Source organism: Heterocephalus glaber, unplaced genomic scaffold (assembly GCF_053883595.1).
Source record: "Heterocephalus glaber isolate CG9 unplaced genomic scaffold, H.glaber_assembly_v1.0 deba00000943, whole genome shotgun sequence".
Classification (NCBI taxonomy): Eukaryota; Metazoa; Chordata; class Mammalia; order Rodentia; family Bathyergidae; genus Heterocephalus; species Heterocephalus glaber.
The window spans coordinates 417,276-442,701 of record NW_028258175.1 but is presented as its reverse complement, the minus strand read 5'-3'; the positions used below and the strand labels follow the sequence as shown (position 1 = coordinate 442,701).

At 53.1% G+C, this 25,426-nt stretch overlaps 3 protein-coding genes across 5 annotated transcripts; 2 read left to right on the top strand and 1 right to left on the bottom strand.

The window, feature by feature from the left end:
* The first annotated feature begins 3,321 nt into the window (after nt 1–3,321).
* Nucleotides 3,322–9,673, top strand: Slc5a2 (solute carrier family 5 member 2). Its single transcript, XM_004856259.4, has 14 exons — nt 3,322–3,489; nt 4,020–4,091; nt 4,164–4,268; nt 5,065–5,229; nt 5,459–5,564; nt 6,442–6,522; nt 6,629–6,858; nt 7,013–7,148; nt 7,352–7,459; nt 7,565–7,715; nt 7,839–8,007; nt 8,077–8,292; nt 8,991–9,120; nt 9,198–9,673. Exons 1-14 carry the CDS (start codon nt 3,364–3,366, stop codon nt 9,428–9,430), a joined length of 2,028 nt encoding a protein of 675 aa, XP_004856316.1. The 5' UTR covers nt 3,322–3,363; the 3' UTR covers nt 9,431–9,673.
* Nucleotides 8,465–21,166, bottom strand: Rusf1 (RUS family member 1). Of its 2 annotated transcripts, XM_087208966.1 has the most exons (14): nt 20,841–21,166; nt 20,538–20,652; nt 17,389–17,468; nt 16,846–16,891; nt 16,010–16,042; nt 15,815–15,920; nt 14,114–14,215; nt 12,086–12,156; nt 11,824–12,008; nt 11,683–11,740; nt 11,220–11,290; nt 10,469–10,612; nt 10,282–10,359; nt 8,465–9,825 (listed from the first exon to the last, which is right to left on the bottom strand). In XM_087208966.1, exons 4-14 carry the CDS (start codon nt 16,878–16,880, stop codon nt 9,728–9,730), a joined length of 981 nt encoding a protein of 326 aa, XP_087065092.1. In that variant the 5' UTR covers nt 16,881–16,891; nt 17,389–17,468; nt 20,538–20,652; nt 20,841–21,166; the 3' UTR covers nt 8,465–9,727. The 2 variants fall into 2 exon arrangements, with proteins under 2 accessions (XP_087065092.1, XP_004856315.1); XM_004856258.4 differs by lacking the exon at nt 17,389–17,468.
* A 2,816-nt stretch (nt 21,167–23,982) lies between these two features.
* Ahsp (alpha hemoglobin stabilizing protein) lies at nt 23,983–24,931 on the top strand. Of its 2 annotated transcripts, none has more exons than XM_004856260.4 (3): nt 23,983–24,112; nt 24,265–24,343; nt 24,571–24,931. In XM_004856260.4, exons 2-3 carry the CDS (start codon nt 24,269–24,271, stop codon nt 24,802–24,804), a joined length of 309 nt encoding a protein of 102 aa, XP_004856317.1. In that variant the 5' UTR covers nt 23,983–24,112; nt 24,265–24,268; the 3' UTR covers nt 24,805–24,931. The 2 variants fall into 2 exon arrangements, with proteins under 2 accessions (XP_004856317.1, XP_004856318.1); XM_004856261.4 differs by having other exon boundaries at nt 24,017–24,112; nt 24,269–24,343.
* The last annotated feature ends 495 nt before the right edge of the window (nt 24,932–25,426 follow it).

Genomic DNA, 25,426 nt, shown 5'->3' with positions numbered 1-25,426 from the left:
AAACCCATTCTGAAACCCCAAGAAGTCCTGGAATATAGAAATGGCCTCCTCTTTCACTATTTCCCAGGAGGCACGGTAGGCTATTTGCTTAGGATGGTCCTGGGGTTACACTCTAAATTACTAATAACTGGTTACAGCTTGGCTGCAGTGCACAATGAAAATCACTAACTTCATCTGGTGTCATTCTACAGTTTTATTTACACAACCAGTGAAGGGCATGTCTAAAATACCAGTTTATCTTTTTCAAACATATTAATATAAGAAGCCAAATTGTAATGATACAGCAAAATGAGGCCACTAGTATTAATACAGGTAGCAAAGGTCCACATCCAGGTTGTACTGACATCAGGGAAATTTCCAAAACCAGTTGCTGCTGCCTAAGAATGGTTGTCACTGATGAAAGCTTGAAATAACCTGTATTCACGGGGGTATTGGCATTGCTGTGTGTCATAACTGGGACCTCCTCCAGCAATTTGCCAAGGAGCAAGGCAGCCCACAAATGCAGAAAACGTAATTCACAAAACATAACTACCAGGCTGTTCTCCATATCGTCGAATTATTTGATCACGCGTAAACTTCACAAATGCATCATATTGTTCTGCAAGTTTTGCGCTCAATATTTCTTCATATTCTTCTCGAATTTTGTCCACATATTCTTTCAACAAATGTTCACAGATAATCCCAGCCTGCCGTAGAGTAAATAAGAGTTGTTCTGTTTTTGATGGTGAGGATGCTGCAGATGAAGTCCCTGGTGAGGCTGGTCCTCTGAGGAGAAATGCGTGTGGCTGTGCATCAGAACTACAACCTGGATCTGTCCGTTGGAAACTAGTTTCTAAATGTCTTCTCCTCTGCATGTGTTTATACTCTTGCTTTATGTGGTACAGAATTTGTTCTCCTACTACAGGCGTTGGCTCCATTGACTTGCTTACATCCATGCCTGGGTCAGAACTGGTGTCACTCTCTGTGTTAGGCTCCTGTTCCCTCTTGGGCCTTTGGTCCTGTGCTTCCATGATGCTACCTCAAACCTTCTCTGATGAAGCTTTTCAAGAAAATGAGATGGTCCCTATACTTTCCACAGTATTTTGGGCTTCCTTCTGCAAGCCCATTGTTATAAGGGTCCCAATCCACTTGATTATTAAAGCTCTCTTCTGCTGAAGTCATCTTTTGGTGAGCATTTACATGAAGCACAAATATCTTCACATCCTTTGCCCATATGGAAAGGTCTATCCATATATTTTCCAGTTTTCCAGTCATGTTCCTTCCAAGTCCCTGACTGTCCAGCCAGATCACTGGCTACAGCTCACAAATCAGTATATAACTGCACATTTGACTAGTTTTTCTTCCAAGCAAAATGTATGGCCAAGTGCACTGCCTGAAGTTCTGCCCACTGTGAAGAATTCCATTTACCACTGTCCTTCAGGGATGTTTTGGAAAAGAGCTGCAATGCTGCAGTTTTCTACTTGCAGGTGGTGCCTGCAAATGTGCAGAACTAGCTTTAAACCAAGCCCTAGCCTTCTCCTCCTCTGTCAGCTGATCATATCATGCACCCCATGAGGCCACAGGTGCATGCTGGGAGACAGAAGGAAGTTCAGCAGGAGTGGGAGCCATGGGCATCTGGGCAACTTCTTTGTGTAACTTACTTGTGCCCTTTGGAACTACTCTGCCTCAATCATGTATACACCACTTCCATTTAATGATAGACTATTGGTGTGCATGTCCAACTTTACAACTTGGTGGGTCACATAACACCCAGCTCATGATGGGCAGCTCAGGGCACATGGTGACCTGGTGTCCCATGGTCAAACATTCAGTTTCCACTAAGGCCCGGTAGCAGGTCAGGAGCTGCTTTTCAGAGGGAGAGTAGTTGTCTGCAGATGATGGCGGAGCCTTGCTCCAAAATCCTAAAGGCCTACAAAGTGATTCGTCTATGGGGCAATTCACCTATGGGGCCTGCTGGAAGCTGCAAACAGCATCTCTACCTGGCAGTGACACTTCAGGTACCACTGGATCTGCTGGATCATATGCCCCAGTGGCAGAGCAGCCTGCACAGCAACCTAGGCCTGTTGCACAGCCTCGCTCAAAACTAGCAGCTTTTTGAGTCACTCTGTAAATGGGCCAAAGTAACACAGTGATCTCTGTTTCCCATTTCAAGGATTATTACAGCCACCGTAAACAGACAGTAGTTCTCCTTGACCATTTCCTGGGAACCAGGTCTCGCCAATTCTAGAAAGGCAGATGTGCAGATATTCACCATCCTTTTTTGTTTCCACCCCTGTGCCAAGCAGTAGGACCTCAGGGATGAATCAGATCAGTCCTTGCTGATGAAGAGTCTCCAGTCTGTTGGGGAGACAGATGTGGATCCAGACAAAGGCCACACATGTGGTCAGAACTGAATCAGAAAGTCTTTCATGAAGAGGTATTATAAACTAGGTACAAAAGAATGAGGATGAGTTGGCCACTTGGAGGCAGGGAGGTGCTCTAAGCAGAAGGCACAGCATATGCAAAGTTTGAGATGTACAAAAAATTCAGATGAGAATTGGAGAATGAGAATGAGAGGAAAGAGTGAGCGGGAAGGAGAGAGGGAGGGGGAGAGAGAATGAATATGAACACGGATCTGGGCTGGGCAGGGCTAGAAAGTGGTAAGGGCAATGTGCTTTGCTCTAGGTTTGGTATGGAAAAGCAAGCAGGGAGGACGGGCAGGACTCCGTGCATGGCTGGCTTGGGGATCAGGCTGAGGGGCTTGTACTTCGTCTCCAGTACGTGGGGCGCTGTGAAGGCTTGCTGAGCAGGGGAGTGACACTGTTGGATTTAGGTTGAAAATCATCTCTCTGGATTAACAGAACCTAGGGACTGGCTCAGCCAGGCTTCCAGTCAAGGGTGAAGGAGATAGATTTTTTGATTCTAATTTTAAATTTTTAATTTTTATTCGTACATGTTTGAGTACATAATGACATTGTGAGTTGATACATGTATGTAACGCACTTTGATTCTTTTTTTTCATATTCTCCTCCCACTCCTTAGTCCTCTTTCCCTACATCCATTGGTTCCCCTCCCTTTTGGAAAAGATCTATGAAGGGAATAGATTTTTTTTTTAGGGAGCAGAAGAGGCGATTTTGAGCCTGGACACTGGGGAGCAGGTGAAGGCTAGGGCCCGGGAAGACAGAAGGAGTGAACCTGAACTTGAAAGGGTGCAGCTCCCCAGGATCAGCCTGCGGCCTTGAGATGACCTGATTCAGCTCAACAAACCTGGGGAGGGTGACCAGACCTGGGGGACTTGTCGGCTCACTGCCCCCGAGGTAACCATTAATCCCTCTCCTGGGAGAATCCAGGGACTGGTCCCTTGAGGGGCAGATCCTGGGCAGAATGGAGAGACACACAGAGGCAGGCTCTGAACCAGCGCTGGGGGACCAGAGGGTCCTAATTGACAATCCTGCTGACGTTCTGGTCATCGCTGCTTATTTCCTGCTGGTCCTTGGTGTTGGCTTGTGGGTAAGAAGTTGAGGGGTGGTTGTTCGAGAACGCGTTCTGGGGCCTGGGAGAAATGTTTTAGGGAGACCCCAGACATGTGTGGGGGAAGGATGCCTGGATATGTGAGGGAAAATCCATGGCCCCGAGGTGAGCAAATCTTTTGAAGGGCTCAGAGAAGCCCAGTCGACATAATTTCTTGTCTTCCCACCTTTGGATTGTGCTAGCTGAAGGGGTCATTGGGTTTCAATCAAGCTCAGCATTCTAAACAAGATCTCTGTCCCCTGTCCATATGTGGCTGGCCAGCAGGCCATGTCCAGGCCCAGCGAAAAGTCAGGTCAAATCAGCCACAACGGGGCTGGAGCAGCTGGACACTGGGATTGGGGTCTGGGGGCTCTGGGTGTCTGGGAAGAGGTTGGGCTGGGGGTTTAAACAATCAGGGGAGTCAAGTGCTGGTTAATCTTCAGCTGGCAACAAGACTGAGGAATGTGTTGAAGAGGCTCATGAGGCCCAGAGACGTGTCCCTAAGCCAAGGCCCCACTTCTGTTCCCCAGTCCATGTGCAGGACCAACAGAGGCACCGTTGGCGGCTACTTCCTGGCAGGACGAAGCATGATCTGGTGGCCGGTGAGGGCAGCTGGCTGATTCCCAGGGGGGCCCTGGAGAGACGGCCTGGCTCACCGTCCTTTGGCCACCCAGGTTGGAGCCTCCCTGTTCGCCAGCAACATCGGCAGTGGCCACTTTGTCGGCCTCGCTGGGACGGGTGCGGCCAGTGGCTTGGCTGTGGCTGGATTCGAGTGGAATGTAAGGGCTCTTTCCCCACAGCAAAGCTGCCCCAGAAGGACCCACAAAGCGGGGGAGGGGGTGGCTTGGTGGTGAAGTACGGGAGCGGAGATGGGCGCCCCAGGTGTGGGGAGAGGCTGGGCTGGGAGCGAGGCTCAGGTGGGCAGCACGGAGGAGGGAGGGCGCACGCGTGCGAAGGTCCAAGGCCGGCGCAGGTCCTGCTCCTGGCTTGCTGCATGAGCAGCGCGAGGCACTCCCTCGGGCGTTGGTATGGTCCTTCCTCACGCGGGGGAAGCAGTTCACAGCTCTCTGCAGCTGCAGTCTGCGAGCTTCTCTGGGCAAGACGAAAGCCCTGTGCGAAAGCTGAAGAGAACACAAAGGTCTGGGCCTGAGGAGCATCCTGGAGGGTTACCCTTGGAGGGCTCTGAGCTCAGGGCTTCCTGCAGGAGGAGGCCTCGGAGTGGAGCCTTGAGGGACAAAAGGTTGGGGTGAGCAGAGAGGAAAGCGGAGGCAGCCCTGCCTGGCAGGTGCTGCAGTCAGCGTGGGGGTCTGCGCTCGGTCCGGAGTCTGGAGAAGGCAAAGTAGGAGGGACCGGCCAGGGGCAGGGCCTAAGGGCTCCAGCTAGGGCCCAGGAAGGTGTCGGGACTCTGGCGCGTCAGCCCCCTTCACTTGTCCTCTGGGCCCCGGTGTAAGCCTGGGCAGGACCGCTTGGCTCAGGGTGCCATGTTCAGGAAAGCAAAGTCTCCGCGCTCCTGCTCCTCGGAGGGAGAGGGCGGAAGAGGAACGCAGGCCCTCCGCCGTCATGCTGTGCCCACAGGCGCTGTTCGTGGTGCTGCTCCTTGGCTGGCTCTTCGCCCCCGTGTACCTGACCGCCGGTGTCATCACCATGCCTCAGTACCTGCGCAAGCGCTTCGGTGGTCGTCGTATCCGCCTCTACCTGTCCGTGCTCTCGCTTTTCCTGTACATCTTCACCAAGATCTCGGTGCGCACGCGCGGCGGCTCCGGCTCCTAGGGCGGGCGGGGCCCCTGCAGCCTGGGAGACTTCGGCAGCCTGGGCCGAAGGAGGCGCGGGGTGACCTCGGCGAGGAGGGTCCGGGCGGGCGAAGGCCAGGCGCTGCGAAACGAGGCCCCTCTGGGGTGTGGCCGCACCTCGGTGTGTGGACGGGCAGGGGCGAACCTGAGCCCTGAGCTGCGCGCTGCCTTTTCCCCAGGTGGACATGTTCTCCGGGGCCGTATTCATTCAGCAGGCTCTGGGCTGGAACATCTACGCCTCCGTCATCGCGCTCCTGGGCATCACCATGGTTTACACGGTGACAGGTGGCTGCAGCTGCAGCTTAGGAGGGCAGCGGGCCGGAACCGTGTGTGTGTGTGTGTGTGTGTGGGGGTTCTTGGGGTTAAGGGAGCAGCTGGAGGAAAGGGGACGGAGAGGAGAGATTTTGAAGTGTGACGGTCCAGGGAGGAGAAAGAACGGAATCACTGGGGAACAAGCTCACTGTCTCTTTCCACTGACCCTTGATTTGGACTGGCCGTTCCAGGGTCAAGCTGGTTTTGGGCTTGAATGGGAACCGGGGAAAAGTGAAGATTTTTCACTCTACTCCTCACCCCACCTTTGGAGACAGGGTCTCACTACTCAGTTCAGGCTGGCCTTGAATTTGACCGCAAACTCACCGTGATTCTCCTGCCTCAGCCTCCCAAGTGTTGGGATTACAGGCATGTGCCACCTCACCTGGCTGATTTTACCCTTCTTAAGTGCCTGAGAGTGGACTTGCTTAGTTTTCAAGATCTCTGTCCAAACCTAGTGCAGCTCTGAGGATTCCAGGGTGGGGCCTGAAGTCAGATGCAGAGCAGAGCAGAGCAGTGCGGCCTGGTGCCACTGGATGGAATGGAATGAGAAATGGGCCCTAGGGAACCACGCCCTCCTACAGTTTAGATGAGAAAACTGGGGCCTAGAGGTAGTCTACAGAGGGCATCTGGCATGTGGCTACCTGGCCAAGGAGGCCTCAGTGGAACCTAAAACAGGCCGCACTCTGCTCATCAGGCCCTGCTTCCTGCTGCTGCAGTGCACGAGCTGGGAGCTTGGCCCATGGTTTTGAAATTTGTTCTCCAGAAAGGGATGCTTTCTCAAATCCTTGGAAAGGCCCATCTGCGCCAGGGAGCGGGCTGGGCGGTCCCCACTGACTCAGGCCTGTTGCAGGAGGACTGGCAGCGCTGATGTACACGGACACGGTGCAGACCTTCGTCATTCTTGGGGGGGCCCTCATCCTCATGGGTTACGGTACGGGGCTCAGTCCGTGGGGGCGCACAGGTGGGGGTGGGGCATCACACGTCTCCGGCACGTGAACCCTGAGAAGGGCCTTAGCACCGGTGCCTCTTTCGAGCAGCCTTCCACGAGGTGGGCGGGTATTCGGGTCTCTTTGACAAGTACCTGGGAGCAGTGGCTTCGCTGACGGTGTCTGAGGATCCAGCCGTAGGCAACATCTCCAGGTCTTGCTACCGACCCCGGCCGGACTCCTACCACCTACTCCGGGACCCTGTGACAGGGGACCTGCCGTGGCCCGCACTGCTTGTGGGGCTCACCATTGTTTCTGGCTGGTACTGGTGCAGCGACCAGGTGAGGGGTCAGGGAAAGGAACTAGGGCAACTGCTGAGCCAGAAGCTGCGTATGAATTAGGGCCGGGGTCGGGGAAGGGACTGCAGCTTGAGGCAAGGCTTGAGGGGCTAGAGTCGGGGACCACACCCAGGCAGCTGATCACCCCTCTTCACAGGTGATAGTGCAGCGCTGCCTGGCAGGAAAGAACCTGACTCACATCAAGGCAGGTTGCATCTTGTGCGGTTACCTGAAGCTGATGCCCATGTTCCTCATGGTCATGCCAGGCATGATCAGCCGAATTCTCTACCCGGGTAATGTCTGCATTCCTCCCCTGCCTGAGGCCTGGGCTGCATCTAGCTCCTACTCCCTGTACCTTCCTAAGATTAGAGAAGCTGGTATCCAAGCCCTGCCTCCTACCAGAAGTCCCACCTCTCCCCTCCTAGCATTCCTAGGCCCCACTAGGATCCAGTGATCCTTGCTCCCAGGTCAGGCTCTATCCTGCCCACTCTTGCAGATGAAGTGGCCTGTGTGGTGCCTGAGGTGTGCAAGCGGGTGTGTGGCACGGAGGTGGGCTGCTCCAACATCGCCTACCCACGGCTTGTGGTGAAGCTCATGCCCAATGGTGAGGGGAGGCCTGCGGGCTGTCCCTTGCCCCATGAACAGGGTCACTGGGACACTGGCCATGCAGAGGGCGCCCTCACTCTCACGGCTGCTGTCTGGCCTGCAGGTCTCCGTGGACTCATGCTGGCAGTCATGCTGGCTGCGCTCATGTCCTCACTCGCCTCCATTTTCAACAGCAGCAGCACGCTTTTCACCATGGACATCTACACCTGCCTGCGGCCTCGTGCGGGCGACGGGGAGCTGCTGCTAGTTGGACGGTAGGCCTAGGCCTTCCTCCTCCCCCTGCCTCCTGCCTCCCAAGTCAGCCTGGGGCTGGGGCATGGAGCCTTGCAGCAAAGGAGCCTCTGGGGTAAAGTCACTCAATGGGCTCCCAACTGCAGGCTCTGGGTAGTGTTCATTGTGGCAGTGTCTGTGGCTTGGCTGCCGGTGGTGCAGGCTGCTCAGGGTGGGCAGCTTTTCGATTACATCCAGTCGGTCTCCAGCTACCTGGCGCCCCCCGTGTCCGCAGTCTTCGTGCTCGCAGTCTTCGTGCCTCGCGTAAACGAGAAGGTGAGCAGTGTCCCCACAGCTGGGGCGGCGCCTGACATCCTGAGCGGGCTAACGCTGCCTCTCCTGCAGGGAGCCTTCTGGGGGCTGATCGGGGGCTTGCTGATGGGCCTGGCACGCCTCATTCCCGAGTTCTCCTTTGGCACGGGCAGCTGCGTGCGGCCCTCAGCATGCCCAGCGCTCCTCTGCCAAGTGCACTACCTCTACTTCGCCATCGTGCTCTTCGTCTGCTCTGCCCTACTCACCCTCGCAGTCTCCCTGTGCACTGCGCCCATTCCACGAAAACATGTGAGTGCTGGCCTCCGTGTGGCAAGGCAGGCACTGCCGGGGCCAGAGACCAACTGCCATCCCCGCTGTGGGTCTGCGTCGAGTACACCCACTGGGAGGCTCTGAATTTCTACACTGAGGACTGTGGGGCAGACCGCAGGAGCCCAGTCTGAATTCCCAGAGCAAGCGAACCTTTTTACTTAAATGACATTTATTTGAAGTAGTTGGGGGGGGTGGGGTGTTGAGCTGAACACTTTTGCAGTTGGTGATTAAAGCTTCCCAAGGTCAATCTTTGGCATGGCCTTTGGGACACAACACACAGGACAGGCTGAGAGGGACACAGCGTCACCCTGGACACCCATGGGGAAGGTGCTCTGGAGCACAGTGGGCTACGGGGACAAGATCAGAGCTGGGCTGGGCGAGGGGCAGGGTGCCACAGGCACGGAGCAGAGCAGCACTGGAGGCTGCAGCTGTGTGGACAGGTCGCCGGCGTGACGAGGCTTGAGGGTGAGCAGGGCCAACAGCTTGACACCCAGCGGAGGGCAAAGGGGTGCGCGTGGAAAGCGAGTTCTGGGCTGAGCCTGGGCTGGCTGTGCAGATCGGGCGGAGGGCGGCGGGGCAGGAGTGACAAACTGACAGACGTGCGCCAGTGTGGACAACCTGCCCGGCTGGGGCGAGGACACAGCTCCCACTTGCTCCCTGCTTCCGCCCCTTCCCAGCTCCACCGCCTGGTTTTCAGTCTCCGGCACAGCGAAGAGGAACGGGAGGACCTGGATGGTGCGGAACTGGAAGAGCCCACCTCTTCCCCTGTACAGAACGGGCGCCCAGAACAAGCGGTGCAGATGGAGGGTAAGGACTGCCTGGGGAGGTGGGCCGGGAAGCCACCTGCCTCCCACTGAACTGCGTGACCCCTCCATTTCCCCCAGAGCCCTGGACCCCAGCCCCAGCCCCAGGCCCATTCCGCCAGTGCCTGCTGTGGCTCTGCGGCATGAGCAGGGGTCAGGCAGGCAGCCCTCCACCCCCGACGGAGGAAGAGGTTGCTGTGACCACTGGGCGGCTGGAGGACATCAGCGAGGACCCGACTTGGGCCCGCGTGGTCAACCTCAATGCCCTGCTCATGATGACCGTGGCCACGTTCCTCTGGGGCTTCTATGCATAAAGTCAAATGTGCTGGGACACCATAAGCCACAGTGGGGCAGGGTTCAGCTTCACAGTAAGCGGGCGTGGGGAGCCTGCAGGGTTCAGAAAGGTGAGCGGGCAAGGGCAGGCCTCGGTTCTCCCCTCTGCTTCGTCTCTGCTTGGGGCCCAGGCACCTGACTGGCAAGCATTTCCTAAGAGGCCGCGGCCAGCCTGCTGCGCCTGTTCACTTAAGCAAAATTAAAGTCGTTCTGCTTGTGTCCTGCTACGGCCTAAGCGGCCTCGCTCCAGGTTCCTGTCTGGGCCCCACCTGACCTGCTCACAAGGTCTTCTTTTCTGGAGACAGGAGCCATGTAGCTCTCCACTCATCCACCTCCAGCTGGTGCTTCTCTGTCTGCCAGCCGGCAGCCTGCAGTCCTGGGGAGAGGGCACAGGGGGATGCTGGGGTGGCTGGGCTGACTCTGGGGAAGGGTTAAGGAGAGGCACAGACCGGTTGTGGTCCTGTGCACTGCCCAGACTCCGCTGCTGGGTGAGCCCTGGGACAACCTTAGGCTGACATTTCATTTGATGGCAGCCAAAATTCAGAGACAGCACACGGAACAGGGGCAGCATGGAGTACATCCTAAATCAAAGGTCATTATCAGTAAATGAGCCCTGCCTCCTCCCCTATTTCTTAAATGCCAACGGGGACTACACAGACTATCAACACTAACACAGCCTCAGAGCCCAGCCTAACTTCCTCACTCCACAGACAGGGAAACTGAGTCTAGACTCACGATCACAGAGAGAAGCCAGGTCTTTCATTTCCCAGGTGAAAGCGTAGGGTGAGTACAGGAAGGTCCCAGGGGTTAAGAAGATAGAGGTCCACATTACCTTCCAAAAACCTTGGGAACAGCTTGTCCAGCACTTGGTTCGTCTCCCTGACGATGGCCCAGTCATCCTTCTCAGGACCTGAGGCAGGTGAAGAACCAGAAGCTCACATGTCCTCTGCAGGATGGACAGTCCATCTCCTCTTCACCCCTGCTCCAAATCACGGCAGGCTAGACCATGAGGCTCTTACCTGCCTGTACCTGGTTCCGCAGTTCCTCTAGCTCTCGTGGAAGGGGTCCATCTTTCTTCAGGGCTCCAAGCAGCAGCCCGTGTGTGGCAGCCCTTAGGACAGCCTCAGGGCCTGCCATCTGGCTCAAAACTACCTGTACCTGGTCTGCAGAGACCCAGGGAGAAGGAGGGTATCAGGGAAGGGTCACTGCCCCAAACGCCCTCAACCCTGTCACTCTGCTTCGCCAGTCTTCCCCCACAGGCCTTCGCCAGAAGACCAAGAGCCCTCCCTAACTTCCTGAGCAACTTCATTTCCCGTTGCTTCCCAATGCTCTGGCCAAACTGAAAGGCCCAGTGTTCAAACACAGCTTCACCGAACCTCACTGAGGTGAGCCAGTGAGAATTAACACCACCGGCAGATCAGCAATGTCAAGGACTGGTTTTGCCAAGCATGGACTCGGAGAGGAGAATGCTTCCCCAGGGACAGCCAAAGGGCATCATCCTGTTTGAGTGTGTGGCAGTACACAAACTGCTTTCACGTAACCACCTTATATGACCCATAGGAAAGCATCACAGGTAATAAGGCAGCTATCGTACCTCCCTTTTTCAGAGGAGTAAAACGTATCTCAGTGAGGCATGCACCTAAAAATGTGAATGCACCAGTCGCAGTCCAGCGTGTCCACCAGGACACAGGCAGTCTCTAAACTGAGGCAGGGAGTGAGTGGAGTCCAGCAGTGAGGGCAAGGCTGGGAAAACATGCACGGCACACTCACTTTCCGACTGGTTCCAGCAGAGGAGATAGGGCTCTTGGTGCCCCTCAACCAGCTGCTGCAGCTCGGAGACACTGGAGGAAAGGTGATGGTGGTGGGGAGGAAGCCAGCAAAGCACCCACAGGGACCCACCTGGCCAAGCTGAGCCCTGCCCGTCCATTCCAACCCTTCATCACTTCCCGTCTAGCCCCAGTTGTTATCCATGCAGTCCACATCCATCGCTGCTTTCTGCTGCACCCAGTCACCCATTCTCTCCATTCACCACCCTTTCTGCATCCAACAAAGACATCTCTTCCATGGACTATGTCACACAACCGCTGCCCTCCAACACTCATGCTGACCTCAAGTCTGCTTAGTGGAAATGAAAAACCTGGAACAGAGGTGGGCCCTGCTCAGAGGCCAGTGAGTACCGGGGCAAAGGGCACATGTGGCAGAAGTGATGTGTGGGAGACGCTGGGCTACTCACCTGGAGACTACGCAGTGCAAAGGAACCCCTAGCGATAGAGACGGAGATGGCCAAATACCTGTGGGAAGCTGCAGTGAGGATGCACAGAAGTGCGGAGAGGCTGGGAGGCACAGCGCTCGAGACCAAGGGCGCGAGGCTCACCTGTCCACAGGGGCTCCATCTGATTGGCTGATGTGGTGTCAAGGACCTCCCCGCTTTGCAGAAAGTGCTTCAAGACCAACCGGAGCCTGCTCTCATTCAGGGTCTCCATGACCAGGGTCCGGACCGCACGGTAGTTGGCATAGATGTGGAGGGCGGTGAGGAGGAAGAAACACCCGAGGCTGAGGCTGGGGCAAGACAATGAGGCAGCCAGCGGGGTAGAGGTCCACTGGGCCTCTCCTCCCCGGCTCTGCTCCTGGCTTACCGAGGGCAGTTCGACATTAGAGGAAGCATGATGAGGCTGACCAGGAGCCCCGCAAGGTTCACCAGTGTCTCCTAGAAGGCAGCAAAGGTCAGGGGTTGGAGGGTTACCCTCAGCCCACCCAACTTCACGTCCTTGAATGCTTTTCACCACATTCCTCCCTGCTCGGGATCTCCTAGGGCTCTGCTGGGGGTGCCAAAGAAATTTTTAACATTTCTGCCAGATGAGCTGCCGTTTATAAAAGCCAGCTGCTCCCCGCCCAGGTGGATGACAGCCCCTGACAGTAGCCTGGGAATGTGGTTTCTGCTTTGCTCTAGTCAGCCAAGGGCCCCAGACCCAGGCACTGCCCTCTTACACAGCGGTAAAAGGCAGACCTCTCTCAGATCCCTTGGCGTGCAACAACTGGCAACCAAATTTGCAAAGGGTCAAGAACTACACAGGAAGCAAAGAACAGGACCCAAGCTCTTGTCCTGTGAATCAGTTATTAGAACCCTCTGGGGCCAGACTGAAGTCACCCTAGGGGAGAAGTCCTCGGGCTGTCAGTCCCCCGACTCATCACAAGGGAGGAAGGAGGAGTCTGTACTGGTGTCTGTGACTACTGGAGTCCCAGGGAGAGCTGATCCTGGCCCCACAAGGCCTGAGGCTAGAGAGCTCTTTGTACTCAGTCCTCCCAGCAATGGGGCAGGCTGTGGGAGTGAAGGCTCTGGATGAGTCAGCAAACTGGGAACCAGGAGCAGAGGGCTCCCCTCTTTCCCACGTGAGAAAACAGTCATTTCCGGCAGCCACACAGAATGGTTAAGAAAGCAAAATCACTAGAGAGCAGGGCCTGCTGGGGAGCTGATGCCTGGCCTGCCCTGTGATGCTACTGCTCACCAAGGAAGCCCTGGAACAAACAGCAGCAGGGCAGGGCTGGGACCAAGGAGACAGCAGGTGAAGGAGGACACACACAAAGCTGGGGCCCCCAGAGAAGGGCCTGGACTGTGTGTGTTCCTCTCATGCTCTTTTCCCCAGCGATGGGGATGAAGCCAGGGCCTCCACAGCAAACTGCATCCCCAGCCCTTACTTTTAGACAGGGTCTTGCCAAATTGTCAAGGTGCCCAGGCTGGGCCCAAATGTGTCATCCCCTGGCCTCAGCCCCCCAAGAGCAGCGATGACGGCGTGCACCACGCCTGGCTTGTTCCTCCGACTCCTAACAACCTACATAATTAGAGCTGAGGAAGAACTACCACAACCCCTCCCGAGAGAAGGGCTTGGCCAAGGGCACCCAGCGAGACTGGCCTGCTCTATGTTTTATTTCCTCATGTGTGAAATGGTCACAATGAATACTCATTGACAGTGACACAGAAATGACTGAATGAGTTCACAGAAGGGGACCCTTGGCACCCAATTAATGCTTCATAAACACTACTTTGTGCTAGTATATTATTGAGCAAAACAAAATAAAAGGCTGGAAGTAGGACTGGAGAGCAGAGATTTCTAAGTTGCTTCAGTATCAAAGAAAACCATTCACATTTCCGAGACCTCGCTGGACCTCACTTTCTAACTGCACTAGTATCTACCTCACAGGGTTGGTGTGAGAGTTAAGACGATGCAGTCACATAAGCACGCAGCTCGGGGATGTGGGAGAACCTAATACCCACAGGATGCGCTCTCCAGACTCGCTTGGCTGGGGAGGCTGGACCAGGAGGGCCTGCTCACCTTCAGGCCGCTGCCCCTGGAAACTGCATGCTGAGTACTCTGACGTGCCAAGAGCCTGTCTTTGTGGGACCTCACGTGACAGAACAGCCAGGTCGGGGTGGGCTGTGGCCTCTGGAGGGCAGGGTCAGGGCTCATTCAGCCGTGCAGAGCAGGTCAGCCTGGACTTGCTGCACCCCAGCCCTGAGACTCACGGCCTGAGCACCCGTCTCTCCCCGTGCGTCTTCTGCCTGGCCCTGCACAGGGCACTCAGGTGCTTCTTCCCACTCCCCAAACTGGCCCGGCTGGGCTCTCTCCTGCCTGCACTGCTACTCCCGTCCCGTCCTGGCTGCTCACCTGGCTGCCGTCCTTGGCCGACACATCAGCCATGTTGTTTCTCCGGGCCTGGTGCACGGTCAGCGCAGCCCGTGTGGCCCCTCCAGCCACGCTCACAATGCACTGGGTGGGGAGAGATATGGGTGGAGGTCAGAGCAGCCCTGTGCTGTGCTGCTAAACGCACGGCCATACCAAGTCTCCAGCGACCCCACGGCACAAGCCCGCGTGCTGCCCTCGGGGTCTGGTTCTCACCCTGCTCCTCTCTAGCGCCACATCCCTGTCTTCTTCAAGGAAAAAACTACCTCCCTGTGGACCTGGCACCAAGGAAACTCAATTTGCTCCCCAAGGGGGAGGTCCAAAGATCATTCTTTTTTTTTTTTTTGAGACAGGGTTTCACTATATAATCCAAGCTGGCCTTGACCACACTATGGAGCCCAGGCTGGCCCCGAACTCATGGTGAACCTCCTGCCTCAGCCTCCCAAGTGCTGGGATTACAGGATGCGCCACCATGCCCAGCTCAAAGATCTTTCTTAACCCAGAACTTCTCCAATCTCCGACTCCTTGGCTAAGCAACCATGCTCAGTCTGGCTTCCAAATTTGTTTATATTCTGTCTGTTTGTAATTGTGCTACTCTTCCTGCTTCAGTGAAGCTCTATTCCACCTTTCAGGCTAATTCCAAACCCACACGAGTGGGCCAGACCTCCTATGGTACCTGGATTTCTTCTGAAATCGCAGGATGGCAAAGCTCACTGGTGAGGTCACTGGTTACCCTCTTTCCTCTGGCTGTTGTGGCTGGGGAAGTTCACGGCCTGTTCCAACCCCTTCACCCTGACAGGTGAACAGATGGAAGGCCGAAAGGCAGAGTACAGGGGAGAATCTGAACACTGCTGAAATCACAATCTTTGGTCCCCAGCTATAGCGGTGGTCTGCTCCGGGGTTTCTTGCCCAGGGGATGAGGGTGGGGCGGGAGGAAGAGGCGCTCATCCTCATCACGTTTAGTGCCTCTCCCAGCAAAACTAAGTGTCCTTCACCATAAAGAACAGCTGCACCCAGGCACCAACAGTGCTTGTGGAGAAACACTGCTCTCGAGAGATTCTGAACAGAGCGGGCCTTTGGGATGGGTCTGGCGTAGAACCTCGAGGCTTTACTCCGTGCCAGGTACTTGACCCCCTGGTGAAGACAGGCTAGGTTCTTTCTTGAACCTCGCCAGGCCTCGGTTTCTGCACTGGGAAAAGCCACCCTGAAGCAGCTGGCAGCAGCCCCGACACAGAAGAGGGGCTTGCCTTCACTCTCCCCTCACTGGCAGATCTGTTTTCTCACCCCTGGGCTGTGGTCTTCACTGTCCCTTTCACCTAGACCATTCACTCTGTGCCTTCAGCTCATTTTTCAGGACCCAACCTCAGGGGAGGCTTTTCTGCATCTGCTGGCCATTTTTCATCTGGGATGCTTGGAGCTATTATTCCACCAATATTTGCATAATTAATTGGGGCTTCCTTTCAAAGATGGAAGGACCTGCAGTTTGTGCCACGGGTGCAGTAGAGGGTTAACAGGTTCCTTACAGTCTGGTAGCTCTTGAACCTGCCTGAGGTACTAGGGACCATTTGGCTAGAGGAAGATCAAAAGGCCTTTTGAGTCTCAGTAAAAACGTCCGAACTTTCTCACCCTTTTAAGGGCACCATGAGTACAGGGCCCAGAGCTCACACAGCACCCCAAGGCAGGTACCTTGGCTAAGTTGCTGATGCTGACGATCATGGTGAAGCTGACCGAGAGTACAGGAGCCACAAGCTCGAGGAGCATGGCTGCGTCATTGAGGATATCAGCAAAAAGTCTGGGGAAAGATCCAGAGGTTAGGGTCGCCAACCAAACAATGCTCAATACAAAGATCTCTCCCTGCTCTCAGCCCCAGGCCCTTCTTACCTCCACTGCTTTGCATTGCAGTCCAGTTTGCTCCTGTTGGGGATGAAAGGGTGTTGTAATTTAGACTGAAGGAGAAAACATATGCTCTAGGCAGTGTGGGCAATCCTAAGCCTGGTTAAGGTCTAAAGGGCTCAAGGAGCAATATCTCCAGGCAGACATCTGTCTTCATCTTCTTGCTGATTGAGGGTACTCAGCAAAAAGTCTGTACAGTACATATTCTGGTCTGGTAAGCACTAAATTTACTGTAATATGTACAGGTAACTGTACAGGTAACTAGCCCTGATTCCTTTGGATCACATGGAGAGGAAGAAAGGCCAACACAAAGGGGCTGGTTCTGACCTTCAGGGCCAGGGTATGTCCGTAATGTAACACTGTGTGACGGCTCATTGTCTCTGTGTCAGGCAGTGTCTCCCTGGCTTGCACACATACACTTGGAGACCATTTCTCTCAGATCCTAGTATCAGGAGATAATGCAGCCCCCAGCTCAGCTCAGGGTTTGCAGCATTAGCCTTAATTTGGAATCTCCTGGGGGAAAGGGCGCATTCCTGGGTGGGGTTCACCATAACGCATGCACAGGGGGCTCCTGAACAAAGGCCTGGGCCTAGGGTTCTGCCCAGTAAACCAGTTTGATACCATGGAAAGAGTATAGGCTTCAGGTTCAATTCCCATCTTAGCAATTCTAGGCTGTGTGGCTTGGGAAGTAACTTCCCTCTTCCAGATGCATTTCACATCATTAAAATGTGCAGATTCAATCTCCTCTACAAAGGTGTTATAAGGCTGATCCTGTTACTATCATTACCCTGCCAGAAGTCCTCTGATTGGGAAAAAAAACTCACCCTTTCCACCAGGCAAAGATGATTCGGCCCAGCATGCCAGTGGAATCTGAGGGAGAAGAAGGCACTGGTAAAGAACAAGGAAGACTCAGGAGCTGTGAAGGCTGGCATGCCCTGGCCCTGACTAGGTCACAGCGGCCTTGGAGCTTAGTCTGGTATAAGCTCTGGACAGACCTGTAAGTACGATGGAGTCAGCAGTGCTTGAACCTAGCAGTTCCTTACTATGTATCCAAGGAACGATGGACCCACTTGCCTCCTAACTGGTCCTGGAAATAATACCTCTTGAGGTGGCACTACGGCCCTATTTCTCACTTGCCTTAACCTCTTCCCTTCGAGTACACAATGTTCTACACAAAATGTTCACCCTTCCATTTAAGATTCTTATACTGAATTAATGTAGTGACTCTGAACACAGCAAGATTATTTTTACTGGTTGACACCGGGCTGACTGAATCAGACTTCATTTTTTCCCCCTTGACTGCACAATCATATCCCATCAGGTGGGTATCCTCCCTGGGCCCTTGACAAAACAGGGGCCTATTCTACCTTTCCGTGGGTCACTGGAAGCAGTATGCAGGGATCTTGTACAAAGCTGGAGGTTGGCAGTAGGATGCCCTCTCTACTACCTGAAAGACAATATTGTTCACTAGAATGAGAAACTTGATCTTTTCCTATTCTTTTTTGGCTTAAAATTAGTAGAGCTGTAAGATCTACTAGAGAATCAGCTGTTCACAAAGTGCATTTGGCTACACTCTAAAATCTTACGTGGCAAAAGAGTGTGGTAGTTAAGAGTGGGAGACAGAATAAGTTGGCTTTGGTCTAAATTCTGGACCTAAGTGACCTTAGACAAATGACTTAGCCTATCTTTGGCTTAGTTTTTCCATCTAAAAAATGAACTGGCTGCTGCAGAGATGATGATACATAGGCTGTCAAGATATTAGTTGCTAGCAGTATTACTATTGTTATTTATGACAACATAATTTCATTAGAGGTCTGTAATGGAAAATGATCACATCATAAAATTCCAAGGGATTTCTTATATGAAGCTCTGCATATAAATTTTCCCTGTTTGATGAAAACAAGCTTGTAAAATCCTTTCCAATTAACAAAGTGGGTATTTTCTCATTTCTTAACATGACCTTATTTTTTCTTAATGACGTATCTGAGCTCAGGGCATATTTAGCCAACATGCTCATGATAAAGACTGGGTGCTTAGAAATGACACAAAAAACATCAACCTACTGACCAACTGCATTCCAAAAACTTAGCCAACAGGACAGCAATGGAAAAGAACCAAGTTCAGCATATTGCAATATGAAAATGGGCTGTGGAGATAAATCAACTGGGCTGAAATCCAGGCCCTATCAATGCACGTGTAACCCTGGGCACATTCCCATTGCCTCAGTTTCCTCATTTACAAAATAGGGATAATGGCAAGAACTATCTTCTAGCTACTGCGAAGACCAAACCAGGGCACAGAAAGACTGACATATAATAAGCATTGTAAGCATGAACTATTATTGTTACTATTAAAAAAGGAGACAACCAGGATAAGCCACAGAGCACCACCATTTCTCTATTAATACTGTCAGAGAAAGTGTTTTTCCAAACAGGTGGCTCATGTCTGGATGGTTTGCTCAGTCTTAACTGTCAAGGTATAAGCAGAAGTCTTCTGATTCTACAAGATTCAGGGAGGCTCAGCAGAGGTGTGGCCAGGAAGATACAAGAGAAGGTGCTTTCCCTGAGGTCTGATTTAAACACCCTGGAGGAACAGAGGTAGAGGACAAAGGGCAGTGGAACAGCTGGAACCCAGTTTTCCTTTTTTCCTCTGCTTCATTCTCCAGGTGGCATGGTATCAAATCGTATCTTTTTTTTCTTAAGTGATTTTTCAAAAAGCTGCACACATTCAGCAGATGGTCAATATAATTATTACAGCACATCTAATATCCCAGAGGATTCAGAATACTTTTCATCCTTTCCAGAGCCTTCTCTCTCCTATTCAGGACCAATTCCTTTTATCCTAGAACTAACCAATTTCCACTATGCTGTGCAGCTGGTAGTTTTATTAAATAAATTGCATTTTCAATAGAGGTGAAGGGGAGGGGACATTTAATTTATGAATCTGGGATCCAAATAATTATTTATTTTTTTAGAACAGGGTCTCGCTATGTGGTTCAGGTTGGCCGTGAACTCATTATGTATGATTCTCCTGTCTGAGCCTCTCAAGTGCTGGGATTAGAGGCATGAGCCACCTCACCGGGCCATGGGATCCTGATGATAGAAGGGAAACAAGGCAGCTGCTGGGCTGGTGAGCGGGGTGAGGATATTCTTTCTAGCTGTGGGTGATAAGATGGCGTACAAAAACCTGCTGGGCACTGAGGAGACTTGGCTCCTGTATCCTGCCTAATCACGCAGCAGTGTGCACATACGCACACATCGCCGCCCCAAACGCTATGGCTCGGGTATCCTGACTAATCACGCAGCATTGCGCACATACGCACACATCGCGGCCCCAAACGCTATGGCTCCTAAATCCTAATGACGCAGCAGTGCGCACAAACGCACACATCGCGGCCCCAAACGCTATGGCTCCTGTATCCTGCCTAATCACGCAGCAGTGCGCACATACGCACACATCGCGGCCCCAAACGCTATGGCTCCTGTATCCTGCCTAATCACGCAGCAGTGCGCACATACGCACACATCGCGGCCCCAAACGCTATGGCTCCTGTATCCTGCCTAATCACGCAGCAGTGTGCACATACGCACACATCGCCGCCCCAAACGCTATGGCTCCTGTATCCTGCCTAATGACGCAGCAGTGCGCACATACGCACACATCGCGGCCCCAAACGCTATGGCTCCTGTATCCTGCCTAACCACGCAGCAGTGCGCAGATACACACACATCACGGCCCCAAACGCTATGGCTCCTTGTATCCTGCCTAACCACGCAGCAGTGAGCAGATACACACACATCACGGCCCCAAACGCTATGGCTCCTTGTATCCTGCCTAATCACGCAGCAGTGAGCAGATACACACACATCACGGCCCCAAACGCTATGGCTCCTGTATCCTGCCTAACCACGCAGCAGTGCGCAGATACGCACACATCACGGCCCCAAACGCTATGGCTCCTTGTATCCTGCCTAACCACGCAGCAGTGAGCAGATACGCACACATCACGGCCCCAAACGCTATGGCTCCTGTATCCTGCCTAATGACGCAGCAGTGCGCACATACGCACACATCGCGGCCCCAAACGCTATGGCTCCTGTATCCTGCCTAATCACGCAGCATTGCGCAGATACGCACACATCGCGGCCCCAAACGCTATGGCTCCTGTATCCTGCCTAATCACGCAGCATTGCGCAGATACGCACACATCGCGGCCCCAAACGCTATGGCTCCTTGTATCCTGCCTAACCACGCAGCAGTGAGCAGATACACACACATCACGGCCCCAAACGCTATGGCTCCTGTATCCTGCCTAACCACGCAGGAGTGCGCAGATACACACACATCACGGCCCCAAACGCTATGGCTCCTGTATCCTGCCTAACCACGCAGGAGTGCGCAGATAGACACACATCGCGGCCCCAAACGCTATCTGAGCAGAAAGGAGAGGCCAGTGAGACCAGAGAGAGGGAGGGCACGGCTGAGAGCGACAGGTGGCTCTCCGGGTCCAGCTCACCTCTCACGAGCCAGGTGGCTGTGGCGGCTGCGAGCGAGGCTTCGGCGTTCCCCACCCCCAAGCCCAGCATAACCGAGTGGGTGGCGAGGGCGCTGCAGAGACTGGAAGCGAAGGCCTGCAGAGAAAAAGAAGGGCGGATGGTCGTGGAGCGGGGAGGTCTAAATTCCATTATCAGCGCTCCCGGGTCTGCGACTTGGGGACGTGTTACCGATCGCTCCGGCCTCCGACGCGGAGCGCGGAGTGGCTTGCACGGTCCCGGGACCCCAGCAATGCGCCGCCCCTGCCCCCGAGCGCCAGGCTAACCTGCACGGAATCCCACTGCTGGTAGGGCAGATAGTCCGGGCTCACGCTCTCGGGGAAGCCTTGAGGCAGAAACACGGCCTTGAGGCCTGAGAGAGGTGGCAGCGCCGCCCTGGGGGAACCCTGGCCGCCCTCCTCTCCTCCTTCGGGTTTCGCGGTGAAGGCCTGGGAGATCCTCCACCACCATGGGCAGTCCTCCTCCTCCCACTGCAGGCTTCCGTCAGCTGAGGCAAGGCAGCTCCGTGCCTCTCCGGAGCCGAACTGCTCGGAGCACAGCGTGGTTTCCTGACCGGCCGCGTCAGCCATCCTGGAGCTCTCTACTCTGCACTGCCGAAAAAGCAACGCAGCAAACGATGCTTCCGGCTCGGCTCGGCTACGGCGGCTGCGGAGGGGCAATCTTCCTCTTTACAGCTTGCAAATCACACTGCTACGTGCTTTGACGTCCTGGCCCGCCTCCCGACACTGCTGGAGTGGTCCCGCTTGTTTTCGTTTGTAGCTAGGCTGCAGGAACAGTGGGGCCCCTTTGGCCCTACAAGACCAAGACTGAATTCCTTGTGCCCTACAACTTTAAGGAATGGGGAGAAGGAAAGAAAGCGCCTTTAGGGAAATGGGCTGGAGATCCCCTTTAGTTCTTCAATTTTTAGCTGTATGACTTTGAGAAAGTCAGTGGCCTTCTCTGGGCCTCCAGGGTCTTCTTTCCTGGGAAGCCAGGGATGATAATTTTACTCTTTATTTTATCCCCAGTAGTGCCTAACTTATAGCAGGTGCTGGGAGATATTTATGAATGAATGTGCGACTGTTCATGGAGCTTTCGGGTGAAGGCTCAGGCTTGAGGGCCCCAACAGGAGGTTGGCCACTGGCCTCCAAACAGCAGTCGTTTGTGAAGGGCAGGAGAAAGCTTTAATCAGCATGGCCATGCAGAGAGCAGACAGCGGCTCAAAACCTCTACGTCTATACTGACTTCCAGTGTCGGACAGAAACTTTTTTGAGGTTTTATAGAAAAGGGAAACAAGGTAAGGGCTGGGAGGTTTGTACAGAGGTGGGGATGGGGACTAGGAGTGAGAGGCAGGGGTGGCAGAGCTGGCAGGATAGGCAGTCCTGGTCCAGCCTCCTGTCTAGTTCATTATTTAGGACTGGGTCTGTGAGGCAGCTGTTAATGCTTGAGGGTGTTAGGGAAGTAGTTGGCCATTCGCAGGCCTGAGGGACAGAGGGAAGCAAAACAAGCTGCCACTTACAGTGAAACAAAAAGACCTCAGTGTAAGAATACATTTATAGTCATTTACTAGGTCTCAGACCAAAAATGTCCCTATACAACATAATGACATCTTAGGGTCAGACAGTGTGCACAGCTGCGCTGCACGGTCAGCCAAAACTGCAGGGTTGTTCTTTTGCTTTGTTTTGTTTTTGAGACCAGGTCTCATTGTGTAGCTCAGGCTGATCTTGAATTGACTATGTAGCCTGGGCTGGCCTCAAACTTGTGGCGATTCTCCTGCCATGCTCCCAAGCGCTGGGATCACAGGCCTGCGCCACCTGGCAAGGGTCGTTTACTCTTAAACCAGTCAGCCAGAGCTTCAGCTTCCTGGTTGCTATGGCCAACAGTCCAACAAAAATGAGAACAAAAGTAACATTTCAAGATTCTGGGTTCAACATTCAGTACCACCAAAATAGATAAATAAAATAAAATACTACACCGCCTGCCTCGCATGCACAAGGTCCCGAGTTTGATCCCTGGTACCAAAAAAACAAAAACTAAAGGAGATAAATAAAATAAAATACCCAAATAGATAAGTAAAATGAAATAGTACTGGAGGTATAGCTCAGTGCCAAGGCACTGGGTTCAGATTTCCTGGAGAGAGGAACAGGAGGAGAGGGAGGGGAGGGAAGGAGGTGGAGCAAGCTCTCGTGTTTAACTCGTGTGTTTAACTGCAGAGAGGGCCCATGGCACTGGGGGTCTAAAGAGAGTGTTTCTCTCCCTCCCAAACCATCTCTCCCTCTCCCCTTCCCCTTTCATCTAGTGCAGTGTAATGAAACCACAGTAGATATTTGCCAAAAGCATCCTCTCTTCTTTCTAATAAGAAAATAAACTAGCATGGTTACTGTCCCCCCACCCCCCATTTGATCCCGGCTTGTGACTCCCTAAACGTCTGTTCCTCGCGAACTATCACTTTCCTCGTGGACTTCAGCCTAGAACACCCTTCTCTACCCCACCTCGCCTTATCTGACACTCACACACAGTCTCTAAGAGACTGCGATAAAACTGAATACATTAAACAATTTTTTTTTTTTTTGGTATGGGGGATTGAACTCAGGACCTTGTGCTTGCAAGGCAGGTGGCTGAACCACTGAGCTAAATCCCTGGCCCTAAAAAATTTTTTTAAAGTGTCCTGGTAGAGCAAAAAATTAAAGGGTTGCAAACATTGTGTTGCAATTTTAATGTTACCTTCTGTGAATGTGCTCAAGTCTTGGGCCAACTTCTATGAATGAATTCCACCAGAAGAATGTACTTTGAATGCAGGCTCTGTCCATGGTCACACTCACGAGGGAGATCTTGAGTAAGTGTACACAGCTTTAATGCTGGTTACTATGATAGGGGCAAAAATGATACAAATATGTTGAAAACAGACATTAAGAAAACTATTTAAAAAGAAAAAAAGTACCTCTGCTTTATTGAGTACTTGGTGATATGGTGGTGAACAAGACTAACGCATCTCCATTCTTGGGGAGCACATGCTAATAGAGTCCACTCCCTATATCTTACAGATGGCTCATCAGCAAAATGTGTCTAAAAGGACTTTTTTTTTTTTTTTTACAATAATGATGAATGCATGCTTGAAACAGTGCTGGGCACAAATGAATAGATGGAATGGAAGCTGCTCATACTATACCATCTCTGGATTGGGACAGTAGACTGCCTTCCACTGTGGCAAGGATGCAAACATGCCTGCCAGGCAGCAGGGGCCTTGCTGTTGGTTTCCTTAGCCTTTGGAACTGGGCCACTGGATTGTGGGACAGGAGGCAAGCATATGTTTCAGGTTGGTTTGTGCATTTTCTGGATCTCATTTATCTGTCTTTCTTAGTCTCCCTATCTTCCTCACTCCAAGGAAGCCTCACCCTCATTCTCCACCCAAGCTGACCTATCATCCCCCCTCAGGACCTCGTTGGAGGGCGTTTCCTTTTCAAGCTGACACTGAGTCCTTGCCTGCACCCAGCTTAACTCAAAGTAGCTGCATACCCTAAGTGTGTAGGTGAGACAAACTGAGCTGTTGGATCTGAAGGTGAGTCCAGCTTGGGGGAAATGTGAGCTCAGGGCAGAGCAGGATTTGAAGGGTTTTGGGGATGAGTTATCTTTCTTTAAGGGGAGTGAGATGATTGGGGAAACATCCAAGAGTGAGAGAAAAGGATATTTAAATTCTACCTCTTTCTCTAGGCAGATGGCTCTTCTTCAGGCCAATAAGGATCTCATTGCTCTGGGAATGAAGGAATTCAGCGTTCTGCTGAACCAGCAGGTAAGGGGGCTGGCTATACACTGGGTTTCAAGGGACAGACCTGGAGAGTGTGTGTCAAGGTGAGGGCAGGGAAGGGAGAATAATTGGAAGCTGTGAGGGAAATGGTGGAGTTGATGGAAAGAGCTGAGGACAGGGAATACACATTAGAGAAAAGAAGATGTAGGAGTTTGTGAGACTATTCTGACATGCTTGAATCTCATTCTCTCTCACCTGCCTCCCACCCCCAGGTCTTTAATTATCCTCTTATCACAGAAGAAGACATGGTAGTGGTAGTGGATGACTGGGTGAACATCTACATCAACTATTACAGGAAGCGACTGACAGGGGAGAAGCAAGACCAAGACAGAGCTCTGCAGGAACTTCGGCAAGAGCTGAAGACTCTGGCCAGTCCTTTCCTAGCCAAATACAGGGCCTGCCTGGAGTCCCATGAGGATTTGAGCAATGCAGTGCCTTCCTCCTAGCCCAGAGGCCTGGGCCTTCCTGTCTAAGAGCCCTGAAATCGTGCTCTGTGCTCTTCCTGTCCTTGGGTGATGGTCCTTTATGGTATTACTCTACTTTGACATCCCAATAAATGCTACTTTGTCTGAACTTCCTGGCTTTTCATTGTTTTGCCTTGGCTTGTGAAGGCAATTGGTCCCTCTTCCTTCAACTCTCCTTCTTAGATATGATCTTGGGGAGCTCAAAGCAGCAGCAGAGGCAAGCAGTTCTAGTGACCCCTGGGCATACTAACATAGGGTGAAGGATGGGCCAGGCAAGCAGGGCCTAAAGAGAAAGTGCTGGGCCAAGGAGAGTGATAGAAAAGGGGACAGAAGCCCTTCAGAGATTGGGTTTCTGTGATGCATTCATCTAGCAGGAAGCAACTGCCCATCTCCTCGTTCATTCTGCACCAGATCCACTGCCTTGATGCTGTAATCCCCTTCTCTCAGCCCTGATAATGCTCTAGGATCTTCTGACTCCCCAAACCCAGAGTATCGCAGTAGTGCTGAGTTGTGATGCATCTTGGGAGCCGTGCAGCAAGCTCCTTATACTTCAGACCTGAAATCCCTTATCCTTGCCTTCTCCATCCCTCAGCCCCAGATCCCT

What these genes read in the sequence shown, in the direction of transcription:
- Ahsp (XM_004856260.4), top strand. Translation starts at nt 24,269, where the DNA reads ATGGCTCTTCTTCAGGCCAATAAGGATCTCATTGCTCTGGGAATGAAG. An exon ending in GCGTTCTGCTGAACCAGCAG is followed by an intron (nt 24,344 to 24,570) that starts GTAAGGGGGCTG and finishes TCCCACCCCCAG; the next exon opens with GTCTTTAATTATCCTCTTAT.
- Rusf1 (XM_004856258.4), bottom strand. Translation starts at nt 21,143, where the DNA reads ATGGCTGACGCGGCCGGTCAGGAAACCACGCTGTGCTCCGAGCAGTTC. An exon ending in TGCAATGCAAAGCAGTGGAG is followed by an intron (nt 15,921 to 16,009) that starts GTAAGAAGGGCC and finishes ATCTTTCCCCAG; the next exon opens with ACTTTTTGCTGATATCCTCA. An exon ending in CTAATGTCGAACTGCCCTCG is followed by an intron (nt 12,009 to 12,085) that starts GTAAGCCAGGAG and finishes GTCTTGCCCCAG; the next exon opens with CCTCAGCCTCGGGTGTTTCT.
- Slc5a2 (XM_004856259.4), top strand. Translation starts at nt 3,364, where the DNA reads ATGGAGAGACACACAGAGGCAGGCTCTGAACCAGCGCTGGGGGACCAG. An exon ending in CAGCCGAATTCTCTACCCGG is followed by an intron (nt 7,149 to 7,351) that starts GTAATGTCTGCA and finishes CCACTCTTGCAG; the next exon opens with ATGAAGTGGCCTGTGTGGTG. An exon ending in TGCCTCGCGTAAACGAGAAG is followed by an intron (nt 8,008 to 8,076) that starts GTGAGCAGTGTC and finishes CCTCTCCTGCAG; the next exon opens with GGAGCCTTCTGGGGGCTGAT.